General features: G+C 41.5%; 1 protein-coding gene across 1 annotated transcript in view; it reads left to right on the top strand.

Moving 5' to 3' along the window:
* The first annotated feature begins 4,381 nt into the window (after positions 1 to 4,381).
* LOC129105254 (A disintegrin and metalloproteinase with thrombospondin motifs 9-like) overlaps positions 4,382 to 26,924 on the top strand; it is a 43,366-nt gene continuing 20,823 nt past the window's right edge. Inside the window, exons 1-25 of the mRNA XM_054616162.1 lie at positions 4,382 to 4,478; positions 4,831 to 5,228; positions 7,226 to 7,388; positions 9,380 to 9,711; positions 10,377 to 10,460; positions 10,570 to 10,694; positions 10,972 to 11,012; positions 11,132 to 11,237; positions 12,378 to 12,524; positions 13,217 to 13,358; positions 14,025 to 14,129; positions 15,134 to 15,279; positions 15,661 to 15,842; positions 15,985 to 16,121; positions 16,974 to 17,091; positions 17,296 to 17,391; positions 18,454 to 18,620; positions 18,893 to 19,022; positions 21,195 to 21,321; positions 21,434 to 21,644; positions 21,759 to 21,923; positions 22,927 to 23,088; positions 24,282 to 24,401; positions 26,197 to 26,304; positions 26,386 to 26,553. Coding sequence (XP_054472137.1) covers positions 4,382 to 4,478; positions 4,831 to 5,228; positions 7,226 to 7,388; positions 9,380 to 9,711; positions 10,377 to 10,460; positions 10,570 to 10,694; positions 10,972 to 11,012; positions 11,132 to 11,237; positions 12,378 to 12,524; positions 13,217 to 13,358; positions 14,025 to 14,129; positions 15,134 to 15,279; positions 15,661 to 15,842; positions 15,985 to 16,121; positions 16,974 to 17,091; positions 17,296 to 17,391; positions 18,454 to 18,620; positions 18,893 to 19,022; positions 21,195 to 21,321; positions 21,434 to 21,644; positions 21,759 to 21,923; positions 22,927 to 23,088; positions 24,282 to 24,401; positions 26,197 to 26,304; positions 26,386 to 26,553 — 3,777 coding nt within the window. The remainder of the gene's footprint in view (positions 4,479 to 4,830; positions 5,229 to 7,225; positions 7,389 to 9,379; positions 9,712 to 10,376; positions 10,461 to 10,569; positions 10,695 to 10,971; positions 11,013 to 11,131; positions 11,238 to 12,377; positions 12,525 to 13,216; positions 13,359 to 14,024; positions 14,130 to 15,133; positions 15,280 to 15,660; positions 15,843 to 15,984; positions 16,122 to 16,973; positions 17,092 to 17,295; positions 17,392 to 18,453; positions 18,621 to 18,892; positions 19,023 to 21,194; positions 21,322 to 21,433; positions 21,645 to 21,758; positions 21,924 to 22,926; positions 23,089 to 24,281; positions 24,402 to 26,196; positions 26,305 to 26,385; positions 26,554 to 26,924) is intronic.

Below are 26,924 nucleotides of genomic sequence, written 5' to 3'. Positions count from 1 at the left end.
CTTGCCCCGGACCATCCTAAAAGTCCATTTACAGCTTGACTCCTGTTGAAGCTCTCATCACCTGCTGTCTGCTGTCGGCAATTAGAGTGCACGCATGTGATGTTTGAACATGTGTGCACATCTGTATGTGTGTCTCTACGGTTGTACGTGTACGCTTGCAGGTCTGAGAAGTTTCTCTGTGTCTATGAATGTTTACCCAATTACTGCTGGTCCCAAGTGGTCCCGGGCTGAAAGACGTAATAAGTCTGCCGCCACGAAAATCCTTTGCTGCAGGACCCAATTGTTACAATGACGGGTACTATGTGCACACACACACAACAGATAAGGGATATATTATATTAGAACACCGACAGCTTAACTTTTCAACTTGTACTGTTGTGCTGTGAGAACAAATGCTCTTAAGTTATTTTTAGAAATGTATTTCCATTTAGAAATCCCAAACTAAAGTCAAGCGTGCCCTTGATAACACAAAAGATTTTAGAAGATTTACCAAGCCATTATATCTCGCAAGAAAGCCTGAAAAAGGCTGAAAACCTAGAGCCATTGTGTTCACATGCATTGTGAAACTGACATTATTAATGGCTTGCCAAAACACATGGCATAATCGAGTTACAGTATACATAAACTGTCCATTTCTCTGTCTTTTTTATGTATGCTAGTGGCATTGGATCCATGGATGGCACTGTTGACTGTCTGACAACTTTTTAACAGATTCCCATGATATTTTTGAGCAGCCATCCACAGTCACCTCAGGATGAGTGCCTTTTGTTATCATTTATCTGAGATTAAAGTACAACTTCTTGTTTCAATTATGTATAACATGTTTTCCACTTCAAAATATAACATTTTCCTCTCATGGGGTCCACTGTTCATTCTGCTTTGTACACCAACACATCTGGCTTCAAGTGGCTCCTTTATAAACTGCTTGTGCGCTTTCCAATTCACCACACATGGATATTTCTGCCTCGTAATAAAGACAAGTTCACCGGGCCAAGACAGTCTGCCGTAGTGGGGGCTGAGGGACACCCAGAGTAAAACAAGATTTTTAAAGCTCGACAATTAAAGGGTATCTCTTTGAAATCCCAGGCCAGGCTTTGCTACTCCATTCAAGCTTTCCGCTCCCTAACGGCCTATTATCTGATCTAGGGGGGGAAGTGAAGTTTACACTGCTGATAGCTGCTCTGAATGATGCTGCCTGCGCACAACTCAGGAAGGGTGACTCTGTTGACCTCAATGACCGTCCATTGAGAACACTCACACATACACACTCACAGCTGTAGTGACTGCTCCATTGAGAAACATGGTAAAGGGTCAGTTGACTGAAGATGGTGACCACATGCTGGAGTAAAAGGCGGATGAGTCCTCTTTTAACGCAATCCCATTGCCACATGTCGGTACTGGCCTCTTGGAGTCAAATGGCCATTCATTGAGAAACTTGAAATAGTTATTCTTAGTTCGAAATGAAAGGTGTCTTTAACAACTAAACATGGACTACGGCAACACATTAAAGAGTTAACGCTCCACTTAAAGTTGTAGTTGCTGCACATTGAAACACTGCCAAAGGGCAATTTCTCCCAACTGTTTTTACTTACCTATGACCCCTTTGCTTTTAAACTTTTTTTATGGAGAGTTCTGGGAAAGGGGACTAATTATGAATGAAGGTTGTGTTTAAAGGGGTTTGTTAACTACAGCTGCCAATGTTGATGTATTTGTTAAACCCAGAGGAAGAATTTCCAAATAACAAGAAAAACATTGGGAGAAAACCAGCTCCTGTGCACAGGTTAGCATAGGTTGGAGTTCTTATAGTTGATCACATAGTTTACTATTCTGAGGAGGGTGTTGTTCATTATAACAGCTCATCTCAAATGCTAACATTTTTTATAACCTTAAGGTCATATCTAATTAGTTCCATCATACTGGCAAATAAAAGCTAACAGTGTTGCAGGGGGCCAATGGATGTTTAGCTGCTGATGTTGGTTTTGTGATCAGCAAAAGTCATGATATATAACGTCAAAACAAAGTCACTAAGAACACTGCCGACCTTCTGGGGAGTTATAATTTTCTCCATTATGTAGCAACTGAGTTACTAAAATATTTGTATTCAGTGACACAGTGACTTTATGATGTTCATTTATTAGATTAGGTTAATGCTAGCTAACGTTACGTTTTCGTAAACTTCAATGTTGCTAGGCTAATGTTAGCGACTTGCTAATCGTGTCTCCAGTCTGCCTGAAGTTAAGTCAGTACTAAAATTGTTCATTAAGCCCATTTTTATTTACAGTACTTTTCTGTTGGCTTGTATTACATATTTTGCTCTCCCAACATCTCAATGCTGTGGCAGATATAGACAAGATAGAGTCTTTTTAAAAGTGGTTTAGAGATGTGAAATGTCATGTGAGAAGGTAGCTGGCCCCAAAACATGCTTTATGTGAGTATTAGAACTGAGAGGACCTGACTTTAAACATTTAAATCAATATTGTTAAACCTTTACACCAGAAAATATTTTAAGGATGAAAACCAACTCAGGTATCTCAGGAAGTTAAACTTCAAATATAGGAAACAATTTACTGCCACAGTAGGGTAGCGTAGTTGTAACTATTTTAAGGGTTAACTTAAGGTTCTAGTCACTTTTACCGAAACTGTTAATGAGCTGTTCCTTGGAAATCACCAAATAAGTTAGCTGAATTTACACAAAAATATGAATGATTAATTTTAACAATTGACTGAGTTTTACTGTACATTTTCTAATATATTTACAAGATATCAAGTATGATATGAAGCACTACTTTCTTGAAATTGAATGTCATTTTAATTTCAAAGAGTATGACATCAAGAAACAGATGTCGCAATAGTAGGGATCGTATAATCAGGGTAGTTTTACATAACATGTAATAACAGTTGCAATATAACACGAATGGATGGCTGCCTTCCAATTAGGCTTTTCAGGGTCCAGGTGTATGCTCACTGCTAGCGTGCCTTGCTGGGATTCCTTAATTGGAATAGAGCCGTCATTAGCAGTACTAGTTGCACCTGTGCTTTTCCTGTGATATTTCCACTGTGACTTGTATGGTTAATATTATAGTTACTATATGGGCAAATCATATTTTTTAACCATAAACACAGTATCCTTTTTTATGTATATTTTTTTCAAATAACTGATACCATTATGTTGACATTTTTCAGTTGAAAAATAAACTTCTCACTGGTCTCTGGTTGACAAACATTATAATGGTAAAACTGTTCCTAAACTACCTCAAACTTATTTCTTGCCTTTCTGTCCTGTTACTTATTGGATGACATATGCAGTGATACCGATATGTCTGTGATGAGCTTATATGGCTATGTCTATAAAATTTTTTAGCAGAACATGTTCTGTCATATAGATCTGTGTGTATGCGTATGGGGGCTTGCATGAATGGGGCAGGAGGCGGACTGGATGCCACAGTCTTTGATCCTCCACATAACAAAGGCACCTACAAAGGCTTCCATACAGCCTGTAGCATTGTTCTGTTGAGGAGACTATAGCTCATAAAACCATTACCATTATCCCTTACACAATACCCTTTCCAGCACCTACTTAAGACCTCAAATCACTACTGTATATGGCTACGATGCTTGCCAGTTTGCATTTTGTCACTCTGTGATCCCACGAACTTCTAAGTATACAGCCATGCCCAGATTATCTCGCTTGTGGCCCCAGGGCAGGCATTTCCTACATGGGCCCCACCTCACTGTCATGGTCACCGATCGGCTTTGCACACTGTGAAACTGCACACCCCTCTAAAAACCAGATTAACCCAAAACTATTAGAAATATGTGAGTATTTGTATGACTCAATTAAAAAATACCCAATTGGCTCACACCATAAATAGGTACTTCATTAAGTCAGTTAACTTACGCTTTATGGTCCCTGGGGGCCCTGAGAAAGGCTCCTCTATGGGCTGGTGTTAGAATTGTATACCACAGCCCGAAAGGCTTGTGAATAACCCATTCACTGATCATATAACATCATCTATGTGACCACTCCTGGTCACTACAGCATGTAACGGGAGTGGCTTCACTGTAGCAGAAGTGTACCTTGCCTGGCTGATCCCGCCCCTAGCTGGGGAGAAAGCTGGTGCACAAGCTTTGCAGCGGAGCCCATCGCAGTTGACTGTTGGAGCAGCCCACACCTCTGCAGTATGCATGTTCACCAGGGAATACGCGAAGCGCTCACGTCCCAGCAGTGTACTTCACCGGCCGGAGACCATCAACTAAAGAGTCGAGGATAATAATATTGGATGTGGCAGGCGGACCGGAGGCGGAAAGCCCGGAGTGACCGGAGGAATACAGTATTACTACAGGAATACAGGCTGCCGCTCTCCTCTGAACGTGGACAATCATGCATGTGCTCTTCTGGGGCTTGGGGTTCCTACTATTCCCTGATTTCTTGAATGTGGTCGCATCTACGGGGAAATTGCTTTTGAGTTCAAGCACAGGTAAAGTATGCCGCTCTGACAACTCCCCGCATTTTCCCCCAATGGAGTTACTTTCTAACACTGAGTGCAGAGGAATGAATGAGTTTTGAATTCAGCCAAGCACATGACTTGCAGCGCTTTTCTAGACAACTGAAGTTCACTGAATGCTTTTTTTCCATGAACTTGCAATGCTCTAAAAACAACAGCTTTGATATTTTAATCACGATCTATCTATTAACACATCTGGTCTCATTGTTTTTTTGTTGTTTTTTTTGACTGATGCTTATCTTTAATTGCATTGCTTTTCCTCTGCCTTTTTTTTTTTTTTTTTTTTTTTTTTTTTTTTTTTTTTTTTTTTTTTGTGTTACCTCAGTAAAACAGGAGATCGGCGCTTATGAGATTGTAACACCGGTCCGAGTGAATGAAGCCGGTGACAAGTTTCCAACCAGTGTGCACTTTAAGAGGAAAAGACGAAGTTTGGAGGAGAGCCCCGGGAATACTACGGATCACTGGGCCTCGCCGAATATCCACTACAGGATATCTGCTTTCGGACAGCATTATCACCTCAACCTCACGCTGGATTCGGGATTTATCGCACCTCTCTACACGGTGACAGTGCTTGGAGTGCCCCGAGGAGATAACGTAACGGATTTTGCAACAGATGGGGAGGAGGAGGAGGAGGAGGACACGGAGTTAAGGCACTGCTTCTATAAAGGACTCGTAAATGCACAAGCGGAACACGCCGCGGTCATCAGTTTGTGCTCCGGACTGGTGAGTTTTTACGCACGGTTAGACTCGTCGTGCATGTGATGACTTTTTTTTTTTACTTTTCCTCCATGGTGTATTTAGAGGCAGTTATTGCATATACAAGACTTGAAATGCTGTCTCACCATTGCCTCAAAAAAAAAAAAAAAAAAAAAAAAAAAAAAAAAAAGTAAACACATTGTCAGTGCAAACTGTGGTCAGTAAGCAGGAAATATGGATTTTTTTGCAATCTGTAGTCTGTATTTAGGGAAGAATTTCAAAATTGTGCATATCCCAGTAACGACTAAAACGTTGTAGGAATGTTTAGTCACAATGATATGAAGTTAAAGCTGATTTAGAAAAAAAACTCATTAAGAAAAAAAGACTTTAAGACATTGTTAAGCTTATATTTGCAGTGGTTTCTTATTTGTGGGGCACTTCCAGACCCTAAATAAGTCAAACAAAATCGAACAACCTTGCTGACTGTCAAGAATCCCAAGTCCATTGCCCATAGTTAAGTTCAGGGAACACTACTCCAAATCTTCCATGCCTCTCTCTGGTCTCCCGGTTGTCGGTGACGTCTTTACGCACGCTAGTAGAGCGGGAGTACGGGTGGTACCGACGTCATCATAAATTGGTCCCTCTCCCAGGCATGCGTTTTGGAGTGGAGCAAAAGTGAACTCTGAATTAGTATAATAGATATGACGGAAGAAGGGGTCAATGTCCTCCCTAATGACTATTAAATAAAAATAAAAAAATGCTCCGAATGCTCTGAGCTTTAGGGAGTTGAGTTGACATTTATGGAGGGTAATTTGATTTTTATTTAGTTTAGTTTAGTTTAGTTTTTATTTGTGCAAATAAACAAGATTAAAAAAGGCAAGAAGATTTGCATAGACATACATAGATGCACGGGTGGGACAAAAGAAACCCCGAAGGGCTTATTAAGGATGTCCACCTGACATTAAAATACAATAAGGTAAAGAAAATAAAGTAAAAGAAAAGAAAAGACAAACAAAAGTAAAATTATAGAGATAAAACAACTACAAAGTCATTTTACAAAAATGAGAATATTTAAGATAGCAGTAGGGACATTTGTGCTATAAAACAGGCAATACTGCTGATGGTCATCAATTCTGTAAATCCTAATACAGTCTTAGTTGTTTTCTTGCAGGATAAACTTCTAGGGAGATTCTCTATGTCCTTGCCAACTCCACAGGTCACTCAAAGTGCAGGTCCTAGTGTAGTAATGGGAATAGTGTCCTGCACAAGGGAGCGTAAGGAAGAAAGGAAGCTTCTTCTTGTGCCCCCTTGCTTAAGAACAATCCATCCTGCTGCATATTTTTGCACAAGCAGGAACATTTAATGGTTTTTATAAAGATCATTTTTGTCATGCTTTATTATCAGAGATAAGACAAATATAAGTTGTGCCAAACGTGATTGTGCAAAACTTGCTTCAGCTGGACTGCTGATTCTTCACAGCCAATGTGACCAAAAAGCAAAATGTGCTTGGATTGGCGTGTACCTTATCTGGAACATCATAGACCTCCAAGTTAGGCTACAAGTTAGCCACACTAATTGGCCATGTGAAATAGATATTACAAGGCTTTCAGCAAGCGTGCCAAGAACAATCTCACTGCTTTCACTGATTCATCACAGGTTTCACTATTATGCATTTCTTCCTGTTTTAAGACCATTCTTACATGTGTGCAAATTCACTTATTTCACCTTTTTATGAAAGCCCTTGAGTCTCTGCATTGCTTACTTTCTCTAATGAATAGTAAATGAGCCACATTCCACTGTTGCTTGCCACAAATATTTTGTAAGTGAAACACACATTGTATTAAAGTTAAATGGCGGCTCACTCATTTGCAGAAATACCTTTGAACTATATCTTCACTTTGGTCCTGTCTGTAGATTTACCAAGTTCTCCACGGTTGCATATGTTGTTGCTGTTAAGGAATAAGCATTTACAGAAAACGGATGGATTAAGACTAACCAGGATGCTTTTTCCCCCTGCCATCTAGCTTGGCACTTTCAGGTCCCCAGGAGGGGAGTATTTTGTGGAGCCCCTTCACAGCTATCAAGGAGAACAATATGAAGAGGAACACACAAAACCTCATATTGTATACAGGAAGCATGCATCCAAGAAACAGACATCTGAGGAGAACTCAGCTTGTGACACTTCAGGTATGGTGTATTACCTAACAGGTATTCATGCATGCAATTAACACAGATAAGGTCGTCACAAATTTGCACATCCTAGACAACACAAAAAACTCAACTTTATTGCCTCTACGCATTAGCTTGCAAACACAAACACGCATAATGCACTGCTACTGTATGTGCAACATGTGTTGATTCAGACCTAACCACTTAGGTGTCCAATCACCTGACTTAAATATCTTCTCCAGTCAAACTTTACCTAATGTCCCCTCTTTCGTTAACCACTACACGACTGCTTCTGAGCATGGACCTCCCAAGGGTTATACGTAAAACAGTGTGTATGTTGTTGGTGTTTCAACAGGATACTTTTCGATTGCAAGTAGAATTTACCATTTATTATGTCAAGTGCATGCATTATGTGACCTTTTTAAATTGGTTCCCACAGACGTAAGCAGACAAAATCATCCTCCGTTGCCCCCAAAGTCTCTGCCATCAGTTGTAACAGGAACGGATTATGTAATAGTAACTGAGATGATTGACCTAATACAGTTGTAGCATGGTACGGTAGAATCACATGTAGCTTATCTGGTTAAAATGAGGGAAATCTTTAAGTGTGTCTGGTTATTGAGGTAGATTTTGAAGGCAAAGATTAAAAAGAAGAAAATGGCTCTGCAGAGCTGGATACTTAACTGTAAAATCCTAAAAGATGAAAAACAAATTAATAATAATGACAATGCTTTCTATTGTGATATGACAATGAAATATCACTATGTCATTTGGTCATTTTTTCTCGTGAGTAGGCTACAAATAGAAGTGTATGATGGAATTTAAGTGAAAGTATGGTGTGAATCTGTCGGCTGACATATCGTGTCTTAGCCTGCACAGTGCAGCGCCTACAGCTGCAGCACAGTTGTGAGCAAGCTCTCCAACTCTCACACAGGAAAAAATCATTTGGAAGTTCACCCTTGTATCATTCTATCTCTGTTTACTGGCTGAACTTCCTGTTGACTCTTGTACTTCCTCTTCCTCTTTGATAAGAAAGTTGGGTAGACCCACTGCCTTGAACATGCAGTGTAAATTGTATAGTAGAAAAGTCATGCCACTTGAAACTGTTAAATGATCGAAACTAAAATAAATCTGGAGAGATTTACTCTTTGTGCCAGACATCTTTCTGCAGATGTTTGGTTTCACCATGTATGTAAATGTTTGTGTGTGTGTGTGTGTGTGTGTGTGTGTGTGTGTGTGTGTGTGTGTGTTCTTGTGCTTTGTATTTTGTGTGTCTTTCTCCTTTGTTCCATTCTGTAATACAATATTTGTGTGATGTCATAGCTCTAAGGAACATACATTTGAATAAGAGCTTGGAAGTTTTGAAGTATTTATTTATTTATTCATAAATCATGTATGCTGAAAGCAGATCCACTAATATGATGTGGTCCAGCTCACTGTTATTTAGGTGTTGGTGCATTCATGGTGGTCCAGAAAGGGTAATCTGCATGTGATGAAAAAACAAAAAAAAGACTGGCATTCAGCAGTTTTATTGCCATGCCATGACAAAAAATCTGATTAATTCCCCTCGGTGTTAAGAGATTTTGCTGCCCAGTTGTTAAACTGCCTTCTTTTGGTGTTTGCACTGCCGTTTGTGCTCCATTTTTTTTATGGCTGGGTGCCAGGTTTACCTAGTCTGAACCCTTTGCCCTCCTCTCTCCCCTCTTCTGAAAGAGGAGGGAGAGAGGAAGAAAAAGGCATTCCAGGCAGTGTTCATTTGTCAACCCACTCTTTGAGCAACAATAAACAAAAGAGAGAAAGAGGCAGAAACATATTTTAACAATACCCACTTCCAGACAGCCAACTAACCTAATTTATCTCCACCTTTAAAGACATAAACCACCACTTTAGCCTAACCGTAAACACATGGATTTATACCTTGTCTGTTTTTCTGAATGAATGTATTTCCCATTATCCCTCCATCTCTGTATATTTACACATGCTCCATTCCTCCTGACTTCTTTCTCTAGGACACAAACACAGATATAAGAGACACAAGCTTAAGAAAAGGACAGTGGCTGGGTTGACCTCCGTCTCCAATGCAGCTCCTGTGGTCAGCGCTGGTATATTCAATGACGTGGAGTCACTGAGTGCCGGCCTGGCCAGTGATGCTTCGCTCAGATCAGAGAGCGCCAGTGCCAGACCGTCAAATGACAGCAGCGGTGACTCAGGACCTCACAGGAGATCAAAGCGCTTCCTCTCCTACCCGCGCTTCGTTGAAGTCATGCTGGTGGCCGACAGCAAAATGGTGGAGCATCACGGCAGCAACCTGCAGCACTACATACTCACATTAATGTCCATAGTAAGTTCCGCTATATCTTCATGGCGGCTAATAGAGAATGTTTGCTTGGCGGAGGTGGTTGGCTGGGACACGTCTGTATACTATGGCCAGAAAGTAGCTACACGTGTGCATATTTGTGCTCTAAATGTATGTACCTGTTTTGCTGTGCTGCAAGTCAGTCAGACGGCCTTTGGAGGAGGGCCATGGGAGGGAAAAGGGCAGCCTAGGGCAGGGGTAAACACCACTTTCAAACGGTCAGGGGGAAGAGAGGGCAGCTTGAGGTAGAGTTTGCCTGACAGCTTTGATGAATGTTAAAAATAAGCTCAGGTATGTCACATAGACCACATACTCTTGGCCACTTCAAATACCTGCTTCCGCAGGCGTCTGGGGCCGACAGTCCTCAGGGGGAGGCTGAGTTGACCTATATTCTGTGCTTGGCAAAGCTTGCCTTCTCCACAGGGGCTCAGGCCATTATCAACTTGATCTTCCAATCAACCAAATTTCCCAGTACTTGCTTGAAACTACAGGAGGGCAGCCCATGATAGAGTTCCCAGTAAATTAAGTCTGTCACATTTCACCTGGGTTAAGTTAATGAAAATATTGTAACAGTATTAATCATAACGGGTCCTATCTTCAAAATTGTTTTATTGACAGGATTGAGCTCATGTTTTGTTTCCTTTATTCAGGTATCTTCCATCTACAAAGACCCCAGCATTGGCAATCTGATCAACATTGTGATTGTAAAGTTAGTCATATTAAACAACGAGCTGGTAAGACATTGGTATTAATCTCCAAACTTGCACACTTGCATCAAGTATATGGTGTAGTACTTCTCAATGAAATTATACCTCTAATTATTTTGTATTTGTATGTTCCCAGGATGGTCCAGTCATTTCATTCAATGCACAGACCACTTTAAAAAACTTCTGCATTTGGCAGCAGAGCCAGAACATCTTGGATGATAATCACCATTCCCATCACGACACAGCCATCTTGATCACCAGGTGCAAGAAAAAAAATCAAGTTATCACATTTTTTGAACAGGTTTTTAGATCTTTTAAACTTAAAAACTTAAAAATATCCCATGAATCAAAAAGAATTGTATAAAAGTATAAATCAGCTGCATCAAAGCCATAGATCTAATGGGTCCCAGATGCCTGATGAATAGAACTACTGTTTTAAAATGAACTTAGATAAGGAGGACCTGATCAAGGTTTGGGAATTGTCTTTCTTTTGTCCTGTGCCATTGACCTTGACCAATTGTCTTTGTCTTCACCACAGGCAGGACATTTGCAGAGCAAGGGATAAGTGTGACACCTTAGGTAAGTGGATTCTTTTTTCTTTTAATTGTGCTGATAGGCTCACAACAATAAACTAATTTCCACTGTACTTCACGGTGTTGCTGGTGGCATGGTGAACTGAAGTCTGTCTTGTTTTTAAGGACTTGCGGAGTTGGGGACGGTGTGTGATCCATACAGGAGTTGCAGTATCAGCGAGGACAATGGACTCAGCACTGCATTCACCATCGCCCATGAACTCGGCCATGTGTAAGCACAACATGTTTCCACTGATTGTTTTCCTCAAGTACTGTCGTCCCTCCTAGTTATTGAAAGGTTTGGCTTCAGTAAGACATTGGTAGAACTTCAGAAGTCTTTCTAGGAATCCACATGCAGGCCTCACCAGCAGATGGGGATCAAGGAATCTTCCATATATTGAACTGAATCTTCCATATATTGAAAACGCACCATCTGTACATCCCCCCCAGTATTTTCTGGTGCTTTGGTGTGTTTCTGATCATATCTCCTAATTTTTTGCCTGCCTTTCATTCTGACCGGAAATAGAAAAGAGTCTGTCAATTGGATTTTCAGATTTTAAGTCAAACCTTCCCTTCAGCAAACTCTGTTGTCCAACGTCCTGAGTCAGCCAGTTCTGGGGTATAGGGGGGTTAGCCTTATAGAGTGGAGACTGTTACGGACCTTAACAGCCCTCATCATCGCTAACAAATGCTCCTTCTAACCACTAAACAAAAGGTGGGATTGTTCAATTCCACGTTTATCCGCATCAAGCGGTGACAACATGCTTGTCGACTGCTTAGCCCCTGAGCTCAGTGTTATTTGGTACCTGTCGGGTGGGGAGCTGAGTAGCTCGGAGGGAGGGCTGTGGGCAGTGTGGTGCTGTACCTGTCCACCACCAACAGGGATCTTATTTGTTCTCCCTGCAGGAGCTTGATTGCTTCTCTTATGCACACTGTGCTTCTGCCATGTCTATCGCCCAGTATTCATATGATTCAATATTGGTTCTGGATTAATTCCAAATTCCCCACAAGCACGAAATACAAACGCTCTGTATTATTTTCAGCTGCGGCCGTGAATAGGTTTCCCAAAGCCAATATCACAGTGACAACGCTAATATAGAATCAATGTTTAGATTTAAAACATGTGTTTGAACAAATGAAAAACACAAAAAAATAACATTTTTGACTTTGAGTCTGTGTTGTCTGTTTTGGTTTGCAAAACACTAACATAACAATACTTTAAAGTCCCAGTCAGGAGCAATATAGAGGCATTCATCACCATTACAGTGGACTCACAGAGCTGTGCATCAGCGTGATGTAAACTATAACTTCTCTTGTGAATGTAAAATATTTTATGATATTTGAACATGTGTTTCAATTTCCTCTCTGCTAGGTTCAACATGCCCCATGATGACAGTAACAAGTGTAAGGAAGATGGGGTTAAGATTCAGCAACATGTGATGGCTCCCACACTGAACTACAACACAAACCCTTGGATGTGGTCCAAGTGTAGCAGGAAGTACATCACAGAGTTCCTTGAGTATGTCATACTCTTTTCTTCAGGATTTTCCAAACATGCATGGGGATTAGGTTATGTAGATGTTGTTTTTCTACTGAACCTGAACTACTCAAACAGCCTGAAATCAAATAGGATATGCAAGATACATTTTTGCTTTTTTAATTCATTTTTATTTAAAAGCTCTGACCAAATATCCTTTAAAGATACTGTATTTATAATCTATATCAAAGAGATTTCACAACAACACACACAGAGTGAAGTGTATTCATCTTGTATGGAGTTTTTTGACACTTTTGGCAGCAACAGCCACATTTTTGGACTTAAATGCAAATAAACTGTCATAATATTTCAGGGTTGTTGCAACCTCTAGTCTCTTCTCTTTAAAAAGCTCCTGAACTTGCTGAGAAAGACCAGGGAACTGTAGCAAAGAGTAATTGAGATTGTATCTGGCAACTATCCAAAATCCCTTTCCATACTCCCAACCGTTCAAAGTTCTCTTGGCATCCCCAACTCTTGAGATCCCAACCACTCCTACATATAGTTGACTGAATTTGAACAGAAACTTGTCAAGATACTGAGCGAGCTGTGTGTAGAGAAGGATTCTATATATATCTGTAAAAATGACTTCCAATACTGAGTGTGTTTTCTGTCTGTTTGTGTCTCTTGTTTTTCCCTTTTTTCTTTTAAGTCATTTTATTTTTATTTCTTAATAGCACAGGATATGGTGAATGCTTACTGGACGAGCCCGTTTCTAGGCCGTACAGTCTCTCACAGCAGCTGCCTGGACGGATATACAGTGTCAATAAACAGTGTGAATTGATATTTGGGCAGGGAACACAGGTGTGCCCTTATATGGTGAGTGGAGTAGGTGTGTAAATATAAACTGTCATGTTGCACATGTGGTGTCCCTGAGGGAAGCCTCTTGTGTTATGATCATGTACTGCAGAGGTTCTCAGCTGAACTGGAATCATTTTATGTTGTATTTAACAGCATACTGATTGTTCTTTCTGAGATACAAGCAAACAAAACCAAATTTTATTTACATATAAGACGTGATATCTCACCACCTTAAAGTTATGTTAAGAGCTCCTTAAAGCACAAATATGAGGAAAAGTAGAATCAGGATCAAACCATCCAGATACTGTAAATTTGCATTGTTAAATTTTCAATGAATACCGCAGAAAATGTCTCTAACAGTTGTGACACCCTTAGGCAATCTACAAAAGTTTTATTGACTCGTGTTTTCTGGTCTGTCAGTAAAGAAACACCTGGCAAAGGAGATGGCTGATGCAGCAAACGTATTGTTTGGAGTCACCTTCTGGCATGTTTTATAATCTGCGTTAAATTGGATGTCTGCCAGCTGGAGTCTATGTATTAACAGAGTTGTATACAGCGAGGTTATTTACATGGAATTTGTGAGCTCTGTATTTTTGATTGTGTTTTTTGGGGGGAAATCTCAGGGATAACACTGTGTGTGTGTGTGTGTGTGTGTGTGTGTGTGTGTGTGTGTGTGTTTCTCAGACCCAGTGTCGGAGGTTGTGGTGCACCAGTCCAGAGGGCGCCCAGCGGGGCTGCAGGACCCAGCACATGCCATGGGCAGACGGCACTGACTGCTCTGCTGGAAAGGTAAGTGTCATGTGGAAATGAAGTTGTGTCAGGAGTATGACATAAGAAATTTAAACTGCGTTTTATTAAAGAAAAAGTTTGGGGTGAACATTTAATGGAAAAATTGAGTTTTAACACTCAAGGGGATTGCCACGTTTTTATCCATTACATTCTGGTTTAATACACGTGGTTCTGTGTTATGTGACAATCCTCACAGCATTTCCTTTTTTGGAATTTGCAACTTTTCCACTGACACATGACTATAAAATTGTTTACAATTGTTTTTTAATTTAGAGTGCAAAATAATAAAAGAAAACAAGTGTTCATACACTTAAAAAAAACAAAAAAACTTGCCATTGACACATGTAAATGCTAGTAATTGAACATGGTTGGCATGTAAGTAGGTGGCGTGAAGTTGTAAATGATGGAGGACTGTCTTAGTGCAGCTTTTAATTAGGACTTTCTCACTAACCCCTCGCTTCCTGCCACTAAGGCTGAGAGAACATGAAAGCGACATGAAGTCCAAAGACGCTCAGCTAAACACATACACACACACAGGCACAAATGTTCAAACCTTTTCATGTTTACACCAATCTCTCATCCCATGCCATGCAGTACACCAGACTAAACACTTAAACTGGAGTCTGTTTGCTGAACAGTGTAAGATTATCCTCCTGTTATGAGCCAAGATATATTTATTGACTATGTGCGTGACATTTTCTTGTCTTCTGTCCAGCCAGACCCTGCCGTGAAATGTCTTTTTCAGTTACTATTCTTTCCATTTGCTTCTCTGTATAATTTCTACCAGATTAGCATCAAAGCATGCGAGAGAAGATAGATGTGTTGCCAGTTTCATGGATGAGATTAAATGAGCTCACTCTGTCCAGTCCTCTCCCCTTTTGACTTTTTTCTCTGCCTTTCTCCTATTTCTCCCTCACCCGTTTACCTCCTCCTCTCCCTCTGTTTCTACTTTTGCTCGCTTCATTCATCTTACTTCTTTCTTTTCTGTTTCTCTCTCATTGCAGCACTGCAAACACGGCCTGTGTATAACAAAAGAGCATGACGCTGCACCTGTGGAGGGGGCCTGGGGAGTTTGGAGCCCTTTCGGTACCTGTTCGCGGACATGCGGAGGAGGCATCAAGATCGCCGTGCGAGAATGCAACCGACCCGTGTGAGCAGTCCTTCTCTTTGTAGTCATGCATGCCTAGTGGACCTTGTCTCCGTCTTAGCTGCCAAAGCCAGTGTTCCATAGATCAAGCCTCCTCAGGGGAATTATTTTCATAGCTTGTGTTCATCAAGAAAGGCCCTCTGATGGCAGATCTGAAAGGTCTGTTTAGGAATGGGGCATGATGAGAATGAGTTTGAACCTGAAAACAAGGCCAATGGCATACTCTAGGTATGCGCTGGCAAGCAACATGTTGAAAAGGAGGAGCAGATAGATAGAAGAATGTTTGAATCTGTGGGGAAAAAATGCTTACTAAAGCATGAACTTCATTAATTTAATAAATGAAAACAAGGATTGGTCCATTCACTGCCTCAATTTTGCTTCCAGGCCCAGGAATGGAGGAATGTATTGTGTTGGTCGCCGAATGAAGTTTCGTTCCTGTAACTCTGAGCCCTGCTCCAAGCAGAAGAAAGACTTCAGGGAGGAGCAATGTGCGGCTTTCGATGGCAGGCACTTCAACATCAACGGTCTACCTCCTAATGTTCGCTGGGTGCCAAAATACAGCGGAAGTGAGAATCCTTTTTTCTTCAGTCGCTGGCATCCTGCTTGCTCATTTTTTTCAACTATGTTTCACTTGTGCATAATAGACATATTGTAAGTTTGACATGGACATATATTAAGTGTTTATCTCTGTCTTGCTTCTTTTGTCAGTTCTGATGAAGGACAGGTGTAAGTTGTTCTGCAGGGTGGCAGGCAGCACAGCCTACTATCAGCTCAGGGACAGGGTCATCGATGGCACACCGTGTGGACCCGATACCAACGACATCTGTGTCCAGGGCCTGTGCAGGGTGAGATTCCTGACTCTTAGTAACTTTACAATACTCAGCTGCATTGTTTAAATACATATGAACAGCCAACACAACTAACAGTGAGCATTCTTGAACATTTACCATGTAAAGTTCATATAATTCTTTCCATAGCTTAACAGCAAATATTTTCGAAAAGCATCTCAATCCTTTGCCAAACCACCGTGTTTATTGCTACCTGTGCCGGATATAATTTACTTTGAAAGCTTGATTACTAACAAACCAAACACATCAATATGCTTTTGAAAGAAGCAGTGGGTTGTTCTGTGTACACTCTGAACCACACACAGTGTTTGGTTGGATTGTGGTTCAGAAAGTTGCCTTCCTGGCCTTAAGCGAGTGGATTTTGATGCTATGGAACTTAAGTTAAGCTCTTGTCCTTACTAGAAAATCCAAAATTTCTCATGCTAAAACCAATGACAAGCAGAGCTCATGCCATTTCGGGTGTGGTGTTTGGACAGAAATTTATTCCAGATGGGTGTCAGCAATATAGCTATAACTCAATGGGTTCTTATGTAACTAATTTAAGGGTTGCCGGGTTTGATTTGTTCTTTCATGATCTGTATTTCATCAAGAAATAAAGAAACAATGGCCAAGTAGAAGGCTATTTATCTGACATTTTAACTGTTCATTTGTTGTCATAATACTGTCTACAAATACTTCTCCTCTTTCTCCCCATTATCGTCCATCTAATCTTCTCTTCTGCTTTTCCACTTTCTCTTCTTATTTCCCATTTCTTTTTGTCCCTTTCCTACTTGTACCATTTATATTACTCCTGGCATTTTCTCATTTCATATTTCTTATATCCCTCCCTTCTTCTTTTTCACCGAGTAGCAAGCGGGCTGTGACCATGTATTGAACTCTAAAGCCAGGAGGGACAAGTGTGGCGTTTGTGGAGGTGACAACTCTTCCTGCAAAACTGTTGCAGGCACCTTCAACATCGTCCACTATGGTGAGCTATAGCCTCTTTTATTACACTATCATTTCACCTTCAGCAAGTATAAAAGACCGCAGCTCTTGTTATATTGCTAGAACACATTTTGACATGTGCATAGTTTTCAGAATAAATAGCACTGAGAGTGGGGCTCACTTGTTTGCACGGGCACTGACCTAGGGCGCAGTAATGATCTTCACATAATACTTATGCTATTTGCAGGCTATAATGAAGTTGTGCGAATACCCAGTGGTGCTACAAATATAGATGTGCGCCAACACAGCTACTCAGGGAAACCAGAGGATGACAACTACCTCGGTAAGACATCCAACCTTTTGATTATAAGAAACTACATTCATTGTATTTCCCACATTTCCATAAATATTGTTTCCAGCCATTTCTAAAGCAGTGTGCTGTTGAATGTGCTGTTGTCTCTGCCTGCCTGTCTATGGGAATGTTCAGCTTTTAGTGTAAAGTCATGTCCTGCAATCTCGTATGCAGTACATGTATTTGGCATAAAGTGTGCATGCTAACACGTCAATGAGCCAGAACTAGCTTTTGAGCAATGTCAGTTGGTTTCGTTTTAATTTTCTGTGTGTGTGTGTGTGTGTGTTCGCAATTGGATATTCTCTTTGGTTCTGTGAATGTTTGTCCCTCTGTACCATTTGTCTGTATGTCAGGATATGACTGCTTTGTCAGCTATTAGCTTTTTAGCAGGGGCATGCTCATACTTGAGCTCAGATTGCCCTCTGGCTACCATTCCATCAAGGTCAATTAAGGTGTGTGTGTGTATATGTCAGTGCATATTGCAGTTTTCTTTTTTTCTGTGTGTGTATGTGTGTGTGTGTGTACTTATATGTATTTGTGTATGGGCACAGTAATTAGGGGCCAAAAGTGGAGATGATTTTGCCGGAATGAGGTGCGCTCTCCACGGTCATATTAGTGTAATGTGTGAAATGGCAAGGAAAGTAAAGGCAGGAAATTAGCTCCATAATCGCATTAGAGTGAATGAGTGCAGCAGACTGGCTTTTGAAGAGAACAGGATGCCCCTGGATGGGACTTCTCCAGGAACAGAGGATTATATCACCCCAATAAGACTTAAATGCTGCCTACTGCACGTGCCTTACTGTAAATGGAAACACTAGCCACGGTGTTGCTAAGCTGCCGAGTCACTTAAAAACACAAGCTATTGTTTTCTTTATTTTAGCTCGTGTCATATGAACCCTAATTTTCACAAAACATTTCACATTTGTTCATTTTTTTTTCTGCAGTTTTGTGCCAATTTTGCAACGATACTTTGATTTTGCATCAAATACTGCTCAATCTGTCTCTCTGTCACCATGGCATCAAGCACAGTAAGCGTTTTTTCTCTCTCTGCAGCCATATCAAATAGCCGTGGAGAGTTCCTGCTTAATGGAGAGTTTGTGGTCAGTATGTTCAAAAGGGAAATCAAAGTAGGAAATGCCGTCATTGAATACAGTGGCTCTGACCATGTCATTGAGAGGATCAACTGCACTGACCGCATCGAGGAGGAGATCATTGTCCAGGTAAATTGTCCTTATCCTGTTGGCTTGGTATGCCATGCAGGGAATGCAGAGTGAGACTGATTTAAAAGCAGTGGCATCAGTTAAACTTTTGCCACTTCAAATATATTTTTAATGCAGAAACTTAAATACTTCTACAGGCTTGACCTCCAAAAGTATTACTTGCACTATGGAAGATGTGGACAATATATGATGATATGTAGAAAGATTATATGATAATAAATCTTAATCTTACTGTATTTTAATGCATATCACATTGCCTGTATTTTCCTCAGGTGCTGTCTGTGGGGAACCTTTACAACCCAGATGTCAGGTACTCCTTTAACATCCCCATAGAAGACAAACCTCAGCAGTTCTTCTGGGATGCCTATGGGCCCTGGCAAGAGTGCAGCCGCCTGTGCCAAGGTGAGGGGGAGGCACAAGGGGTTGGCACAGTAAGATGATGGGAGGGGTCAATGATAAATGGTGTGGTGAGAGCAAAGATGAGATGCAACAAAGAGGTTAGACGTGGGAAACACTGAGCCAGAGGCATAGGAGTGGTAGAAATTGTCTGGCTAAACTTGACAGCTTCATGCTTGACATATAGGTTTGGAGCAAGTGATTAAAGTTTGACCTTATAATATGCTGTGTCAGATTACCTTCTTTGACATGACCCTGGATATGTCCAAGTATGTAGGCGTGCAGGGGCGGATCGCAGGTAAACTCGAAAACCTGTTATGTGTTATGACACTTTGTCTGAGAATTTTTTTTTTTCTCCCTTTTTGACACTGCCTTGCTTGAACAACCAACAGTCAATTCCAAAGAGAAACCAATGAGTTCACACAGCTGGATAAACGGCTAACATGTAATGCCCTCAACACCTTTTTGATTTTCCGATTTATACGCCTTTACTGGCAGTCTGCGGCACACAAAGCTCTCATAGCACTGAGCTGCAAAACTTGGTAGCATGAGGTACGGATAGAGAATCTATTTCCTGCAGCCACATGAGGTTTAAATATCTCTCCCCTGCACAGTTGGTGCTCTGTCATTCAGTGCAGCGATGTCAACACAAGAGCCAAAGTGAAGCACATTGCTGCTGGTAGTCATTGCGATCCAATGATGATCTACATTGTACTTGATCAAGCTGTTGCGTCGACTCAGACAACCACTTGCAGGATCACACAGATGCTAAGGTCAGGCAGTGGAAGCTAGTGGAGTTTCATTTGAGGATGGAGTTATAAAACCCTAGATTGCAACACTAGTCATTCATTTTTGCACATTCCTCTGTCTTCTCATCAATGAACAACATACAAAGGAAGAAAATAGGTTAATTTAAAAGCCTAAATATACCCAAACATTTTTTTTAACAAAAAATACTGTCATGAGTGCAACATTTCAATGTTTGCTTGGTGTTTAAAGGGTAAATTCAGCCCCTTAATGTGGATATCCAATCAGTGTCGATGATAAATGTTGGCCATTGAAGCAATAAATTCCTCAGTGCCTGCTATACTGACCGAGAAAGCTAAGTTGCACCTATAAGTATACAGGTAATAAAATAAAAACAGGGAGGCGTACAAACCAGCATCAACTAAGACTTCAACAACTCTTAATTCTTTTCCACATTGTATACAGCAGGGCATTACAGTTTCACTACTTCCGTTTTTAACTTTCACAATATTCCCATCAAAACTCAACAAAAAAGTTTTAAAATAGCCATGGATGACAAAAATACTCACTCAATGGTCCTCTATCCTCTTGGCCCTTCTGATCTTGGTTGTCTTTAACTTCCCGTTAATCATGGGGATACTGAAGAAAGTTCCCAGCACCTCAGTCGACCTGAGTAGTAAATCTTGAATACATAGTTAGTAAGTCACACTGGCTCTCCGTAGGAGACAGCATTAACAAAAACTCCCTCCACACTAACATTCATTTCAGCAGAATGATTCACTTTCTGTTGGCAACAGAGTGCAATTTGAGCGCAGGCACCGCCATTTGGTGTTTTCTCTCTGCAGCCTCGGCTCAGGTTTGTTCTCTGCTGTATTTCTCCGGTGGCATACTCTGGCTCGAATAAATACGGCTGGATATCCGTGTCCGCATAAATACTGCAAAATCTATCTTTGGCCATAACATCCTCTATAATCCTTTCTTTGGGAAGCCATTTTTGCAGTCTGAAACGTAAGTAATCTGCAATACAAGCGAAAAGAAGAAAGAAGTTGGTTTTTTTTCTAAATTGATTTTTACATGGAACTTACAACAGGTTAAGGAAGTTATTTTTTAAAGCGACATCTAGAGCACGGCGCCCCCATGCTGGCTACCGAAAGGAGATTCAAGCTGAAGTATTTTGTAGTTCTTCCCTGTCTCCAGCTACATCACTGGATGCAGGAAATACAACAGATTTTGCAGCAGGAGAACTTTGCTTTTTTCTGTCAATAAAGCATGCGTTTTGGAATTTAATACTTAAATCGACTACATTCACCATCAACACTAATTATACATCCACATAAAAAGTGCCAAATTTCTCTTTTAAGAATTATAAGAGAAACTTTATACATTTTGAATTTACCTGCTGTCAAAACTTGCGTTATTATTTCTTCATAGGAGAGCGCAAACGGAAGATTCTCTGTAGCAGAGAGTCAGACAGGGTGGTGGTCTCAGACCAGAGGTGTCACGGCACAGCTAGACCTGCTGTCATCACTGAGCCCTGTAACACTGAATGTGAACTCAGGTTCGTATTACCAACCAGCCTTTAGTGGCTTTTATGAACCATTGGATATTTATTTTCTCACTTGGTCATTTACAAATACTGACAAGGATTTTCTCTATCACCTTTGATGCAGGTGGCACGTGGCCCGTAAGAGTGAGTGCACAGCTCAGTGCGGCCTGGGATATCGTACCCTGGAAATATACTGTGCCAAAATCAGCCGTGCAGATGGTAAAACCCAGAAGGTTGATGACCGCTACTGTAGCAGTCAGCGCAAACCTGATGACAAGGAAAGTTGCCATGGAGACTGTAACCCTGGTGGCTGGGAGTACTCCCCGTGGTCAGAGGTAAGATTGTTGTAGGAAGCGTGGGGTTTTGTTTGTGAGCATGTTTGTAAAAAGTTTATCATGGGTTATGTGTATGTGTTTACGCTAGCTGAAGTTCAAACGTTTGTGCTGCAGTGCTCCAAGAGCTGTGGTGGGGGCACCCGCCGGCGAGGAGCAGTGTGTCGAAAGGCTGCAGAGGCTGGCGGCGATGAGAGCAAATGCAGTCAAAGGGACAAGATGACCGTCCAACCCTGCAATGAATTCCTCTGTCCACAATGGAAGACTGGCGAGTGGTCCGAGGTCAGTCCAGCTCTTATTGTATTCTCTTTGACCTGAGAGGAAGACCAGTCCCATATTTACTGGTCACATTTAGTAGATTGAGGCGATGATAGCATATTCACTTAAAGGCAGGGCTGGTTACGTTCTTCCAAAAACTTTTTTTATTACATCCTGACTGCAATCAATAAATCAAATGCTCTGACAAAATAAAAAATTGGTATCTTTGGCTGAGGCTGAACTGTAACTGGCCAGTCCAATCATATCATTCGGACCAAGTGTAATGATTGGACCGGCTACCTGCCTTCCTGTGCGTATTCTGCCCGTGCGTATTCTTCCACAAGCTGCTGGCTTGACAGCTGTGAGTACTAACAATAGCCATGTTTGTTGTTTAAGTTCATTATGATATTTTCACAATCGTTATTTTCCAATTATTTATATACATTGGAATAAACATCGTGAGAGGAATAATGATTGCCAAGAAAGAATTCAAGGGGTCCACTAAGCTGGGTTTAGTCGATGGTAAGAGAAACACTGTAAATACTGTAGTTTTCAGCCAGCATTGATCTGGGTCAAATGTAAATTCCCAGTGTTGATTGTGCATGACTCAGCTTTGGGAGTTACTTCCCTCCTTCCACTATAGTGAGAAATCACTGATTGCAGGGTGAGATTGTACTTAACTGCTGTACAGGTTACAGATTGTAGAGCAAGGAGCTTGCAAAGCTTTGGGTTGCATTCCAGGAATATTGCAGATCTCCCATGTGGTGCTAATAAATACAAACACCTACACTGCACTGTTTACATATGCACTGTATTCACACATAAATAGATATTCTCGCCCTGTGTTTTGGTCCCTTCCGACAGCTATGTGTTTTGTAATCTGCATATCTTGCTTTCCACACCACCAACTGATCTTACTCTGTCATGAACTAGGATCCAGCAGGCTCAGGAACTGGTCATAAACACTGTCCATGTTATAAAGAGCATGAATATCTATCTCTACAACTTGAAATATTTTTCCTTTCAGTGCCTTGTGACATGCGGGAAAGGCTATAAGCACCGTCAGACGTGGTGTCAGTTTGGTGAGGACCGTTTAGACGACCGCTTTTGTGGCTCATCTAAGCCTGACTCGGTGCTGACGTGCCAGCAGCAGGAGTGTGCCTCTTGGCAGGTCGGACCATGGGGACAGGTGAGTGTTAACAGCTGTATTACTATGGTTTATTCAAGGTTGGCAAAAGATGGATCATTTGTGGTTAAATCATAATTTGTGAGGAAAGAAGGTATGTGCTGATGCAGGTGTACAGCTGATAGACAAATCTAGTGGTAAACCTACTTAATGTGTGATGTTAGGTAATCAATTTATATTCCAGAACAGGTGAAACAGCAGATAACTCTGTTTGGTCTATGATTGGAAGTTGCACCATCTTAAAGAGAAATCAGTTTTGCCCATTGACCTCATGAAATAAAATAATCGGAATGTGGTACATCTGTTCTTGATATAATTTTTTCCAAGGTTTTTTCAGAGGCTATTCCAGATATCCTGATCCACAGTTCATATATAGGTAATAAAGGAGTCTAATCAGTTGATAAGAAGCAGCACAGAGGCTGATGTTTACTCTTACTGTTGCTTCTCTGGTGAGTTCTCCCGAGATGTAAACCAAGGGGAAGACATGGATAAGCTAAGCTCACGACAGAGCACTGTCCCCTTTTCTCTCGCCTGTTTAGACACAGAGCACATCCTGCCAATATAAATATACAAAAGCTACGGTTGATGTGGGTAGGCGCATACTCCTACAAAAGCATTATATAGGGTTATGCATACAGTATATAATGTCTGTGTCTGCAGGCTCAGTCTCATTTGTGTGTGTGCACAGTGAACTGAACACCCAAAAATTTGAGATATTTTTGTCCCCCCCCATCATCAGAGGATGTGCGCACGTTAAGGTATATTTGAAGTTGTTTAATGGAGCGTTGTCAAATGGTAGTTGAAGGTGCCGCCACACAAGTTTGACCCTGTTTTATTGGAGGCAGTGAGGCAGAAGAGAGACTGGGGTAGTACCCTATTTGACTTGGCTACAGTGGACAAAAGACAAGTGCAATGTATATTAGCAGAGGTTGCTTGTGTATTTGATCTTTGAAACTCTTATCTGGTTGAAACTTGGATCAAAGGATGTTTGTCAGGAAAGTGGAGGGATTAAAGAAGTGTTTTATTGGCTTAGCCTGGTTTACAGTTCTTTTTTATTTGTTTGTGTGTGGGAGTGTTTTGCCTCAGTTGAACTGTCTGAGCTTTGCTTACCTTCCTTATCTATTTCTCTGTTTTCTCTTTGGCCCCCTTTTGCTAATGTTCCCCCACCACTTATTTTTTCCCCAATTTGAACCCAGTGCACTACCTCATGTGGGCCAGGCTACCAGATGCGAGCGGTGAAGTGTGTAGTTGGCTCTTATGGTGCTGTCATGGATGACACTGAATGTAATGCTGCCACCCGTCCCACTGACACCCAGGTAAGGAGGCCATTATCTTCCTTCTTTCCTTGCATCTTTTCTCCCTCTATTACATCTTTCTTTTACTTCTCTCAACTGCACGCAATCTCTTAATCTCTTCCTCGCTGTGCAAGCAACAGTTGTTCCACGGTTGAGGATCAAACTGATTCATACTGTGAGGAGAGACGGAAGCATCCACGTTCATGCACACTCAAAACACACACAGACAAACACACATTTCATTTCCACCTGGTCTCAATAAGGCTATGTTGTCTGATCTAGTCTAGAGGCAAAGACAGAGGGGGAGGTTATACAGGCCTCACTCTCCCCAAATAGAGACGCACAACTCTCAGACAAAATCCCAAACAGAAAGCCCAAATGTTTTAGGATAGTGTTATTCTTCAGAATACTCTTATCTTCATTATTTAAGTGAAATTAAAGTCTGGCAAAGGTCATGTTTGTTTCTTTTATAAAAGTTAGTTTGGCTTATTCCCTCACTTCAAAACATCTAACTACAGACCTAAATAAGTCAGAATTCACTGAAATAATGGATGTTTATTTAATGAATGTTCTTCAAATTACTAATATTCAAAGCAGGAAATATTATGCCACCGTTTTAAATATGTTGCTCCTATGTCCTCTACCCACTGGCAATGCATGCAGAGAAGGTGCTCAGGATTAATGTGAAATTGTTTTAGTTTTCTAAATCTGCTTGGGTATTTGTTTAAGTGCTCCTCACACACAAAAAGACACAGAAACACCAAAGAAACGTTTTTTGAGCTGAATTAGAGTTTTGTTTGGTCAGCGTTGGGCGTAAACCCATTTCAGAGGGCTGAGCATGCAGGCTCAGTATGAGGCCCCCCCTGTAGTCGCAGCGGCTCTTAATTCCGGTGCCTGGGCCGACAGAGCCAGTGACCCTGAAGCAGTCGCCCCAACTCGTTGTGATTCTAATCAGCCAGCCATGAAGTGGGCCACCAGCCGCCAGTCCCACCAGCCACCAATCAGGGCTTAGGAAAAGAAGTGCAAATAGATGGAGGGAGAGGTCTGAGTACAAGGAGGAGAGAGGTAGAGGCAAGTGATGCTTTACTCTATGCTTCCACATGGATTGGCTCAAGGCTGACATATAATAGTGTATTATTTATAAAAGCCCTAAAGCTGTTGTATACACACATACACAGAAACTAATTTGATCACTCCAAATCATATTTTATCAGTTTATAAATGTAAATTGTGAGTCTGACAGGAAGTGTGCGTAGAGCTACTTTAAGCGCTGCCATGAGGACTGTTTGCTACGTCAGGAGGCGCAGTGTGGAATGCGGAGCCTGCTCAGAGCCTATGCAACCTGACTGAGGCCCTCAATCCTAGAGACTGGGGGTCAGAGGGCACCAGAGGGCATGGGGAGGAAAAGAGGAAAGGGCGGAAGGTGAGGGACAAGGGGGTGGATTAGGGGTGGAGTTTACAACCACGCCAGCATGGGCATTGGAGCCCTGAATACCACTCCACTATGACCTGTTATGACAGGGATCAGGGCTTTATGCTGAGTGGCTTACTGCCACAATCCATAGTTTTAACTGACGGGGCGGACCCTGTTAATGTTGTTTTGGTAAGGTGAGAGGAAAGGGTTGATGGGAAACACAACTACTCTCAAACATAGAGCTATAGGAATACTGTTAATTTATTGGTGACTGTTCCATCCAATGTCAGGGGAGCTATCTCTGATATTCATGGTATTTTGTGGTCGGGGACAGATGTTGTTACAGTATATTCATTTTGTTAATCACTGCATGAATGGGTGTATGTGTCCTGCCTTCCACAGGACTGTGAACTGGCCCAGTGTCCCAGCAGCCACCCTGTTCCCCCAGGGACTAAAGTCCCTTCCCACCAGGGCCACAAAACCCAGTGGAGGTTTGGTTCTTGGACCCAGGTTGGTGCTTCTGTCATACCTTAATTTTGTTTCTTTTTGTTGGTTTCCAGCTTCTTAAAACCTTTTTCCTCTCCACAACAGTGTAGTGCCAGCTGTGGCAAAGGGACACGCATGCGCTACGTGAGTTGTCGGGACAACCAGGGTGGTGTGGCAGAGGAGTCGGCGTGCGCCCACCTACCAAAACCCCCTGCCAGAGAAGTGTGCTCAGTAGTTGCCTGCGGACAGTGGAAGGTGCTGGAATGGACAGCGGTAAGAAAACCACCTGTCATCATTTATTCAGTTGTATATGACCCAGTTATACATTATCTCAAAAATAAAAGTTGCTTCGCCTAAATTACCATAAGCTCACCCAATGTTGTGTCAAATAAGTGGAAATTTGGAAAGAGTTTTCCTGTTCAATCACAAAGCGTTTCCTGTCAGATCTGCATATTGTTATACTGACAGACAGCGCTGTTTATTAGCCTAAATTGTCTGCCGTCAACATTGCCATCCAGATGTTTTTTCTTCCTATTTCAATATAGTCTGCACTGTTTTTGACCCACACTGACAATCAGTGTGTGCACATGCTATTTAGATGTTTGTGTGAGCAAAAATGTGGAGACAGGGCCACAGCTGGAAGG

This window comes from Anoplopoma fimbria, chromosome 17, assembly GCF_027596085.1.
Source record: "Anoplopoma fimbria isolate UVic2021 breed Golden Eagle Sablefish chromosome 17, Afim_UVic_2022, whole genome shotgun sequence".
NCBI lineage: Eukaryota > Metazoa > Chordata > Actinopteri > Perciformes > Anoplopomatidae > Anoplopoma > Anoplopoma fimbria.
The sequence above is the reverse complement of the archived record's forward strand: the minus strand, read 5'-3'. Positions and strand labels throughout refer to the sequence as shown.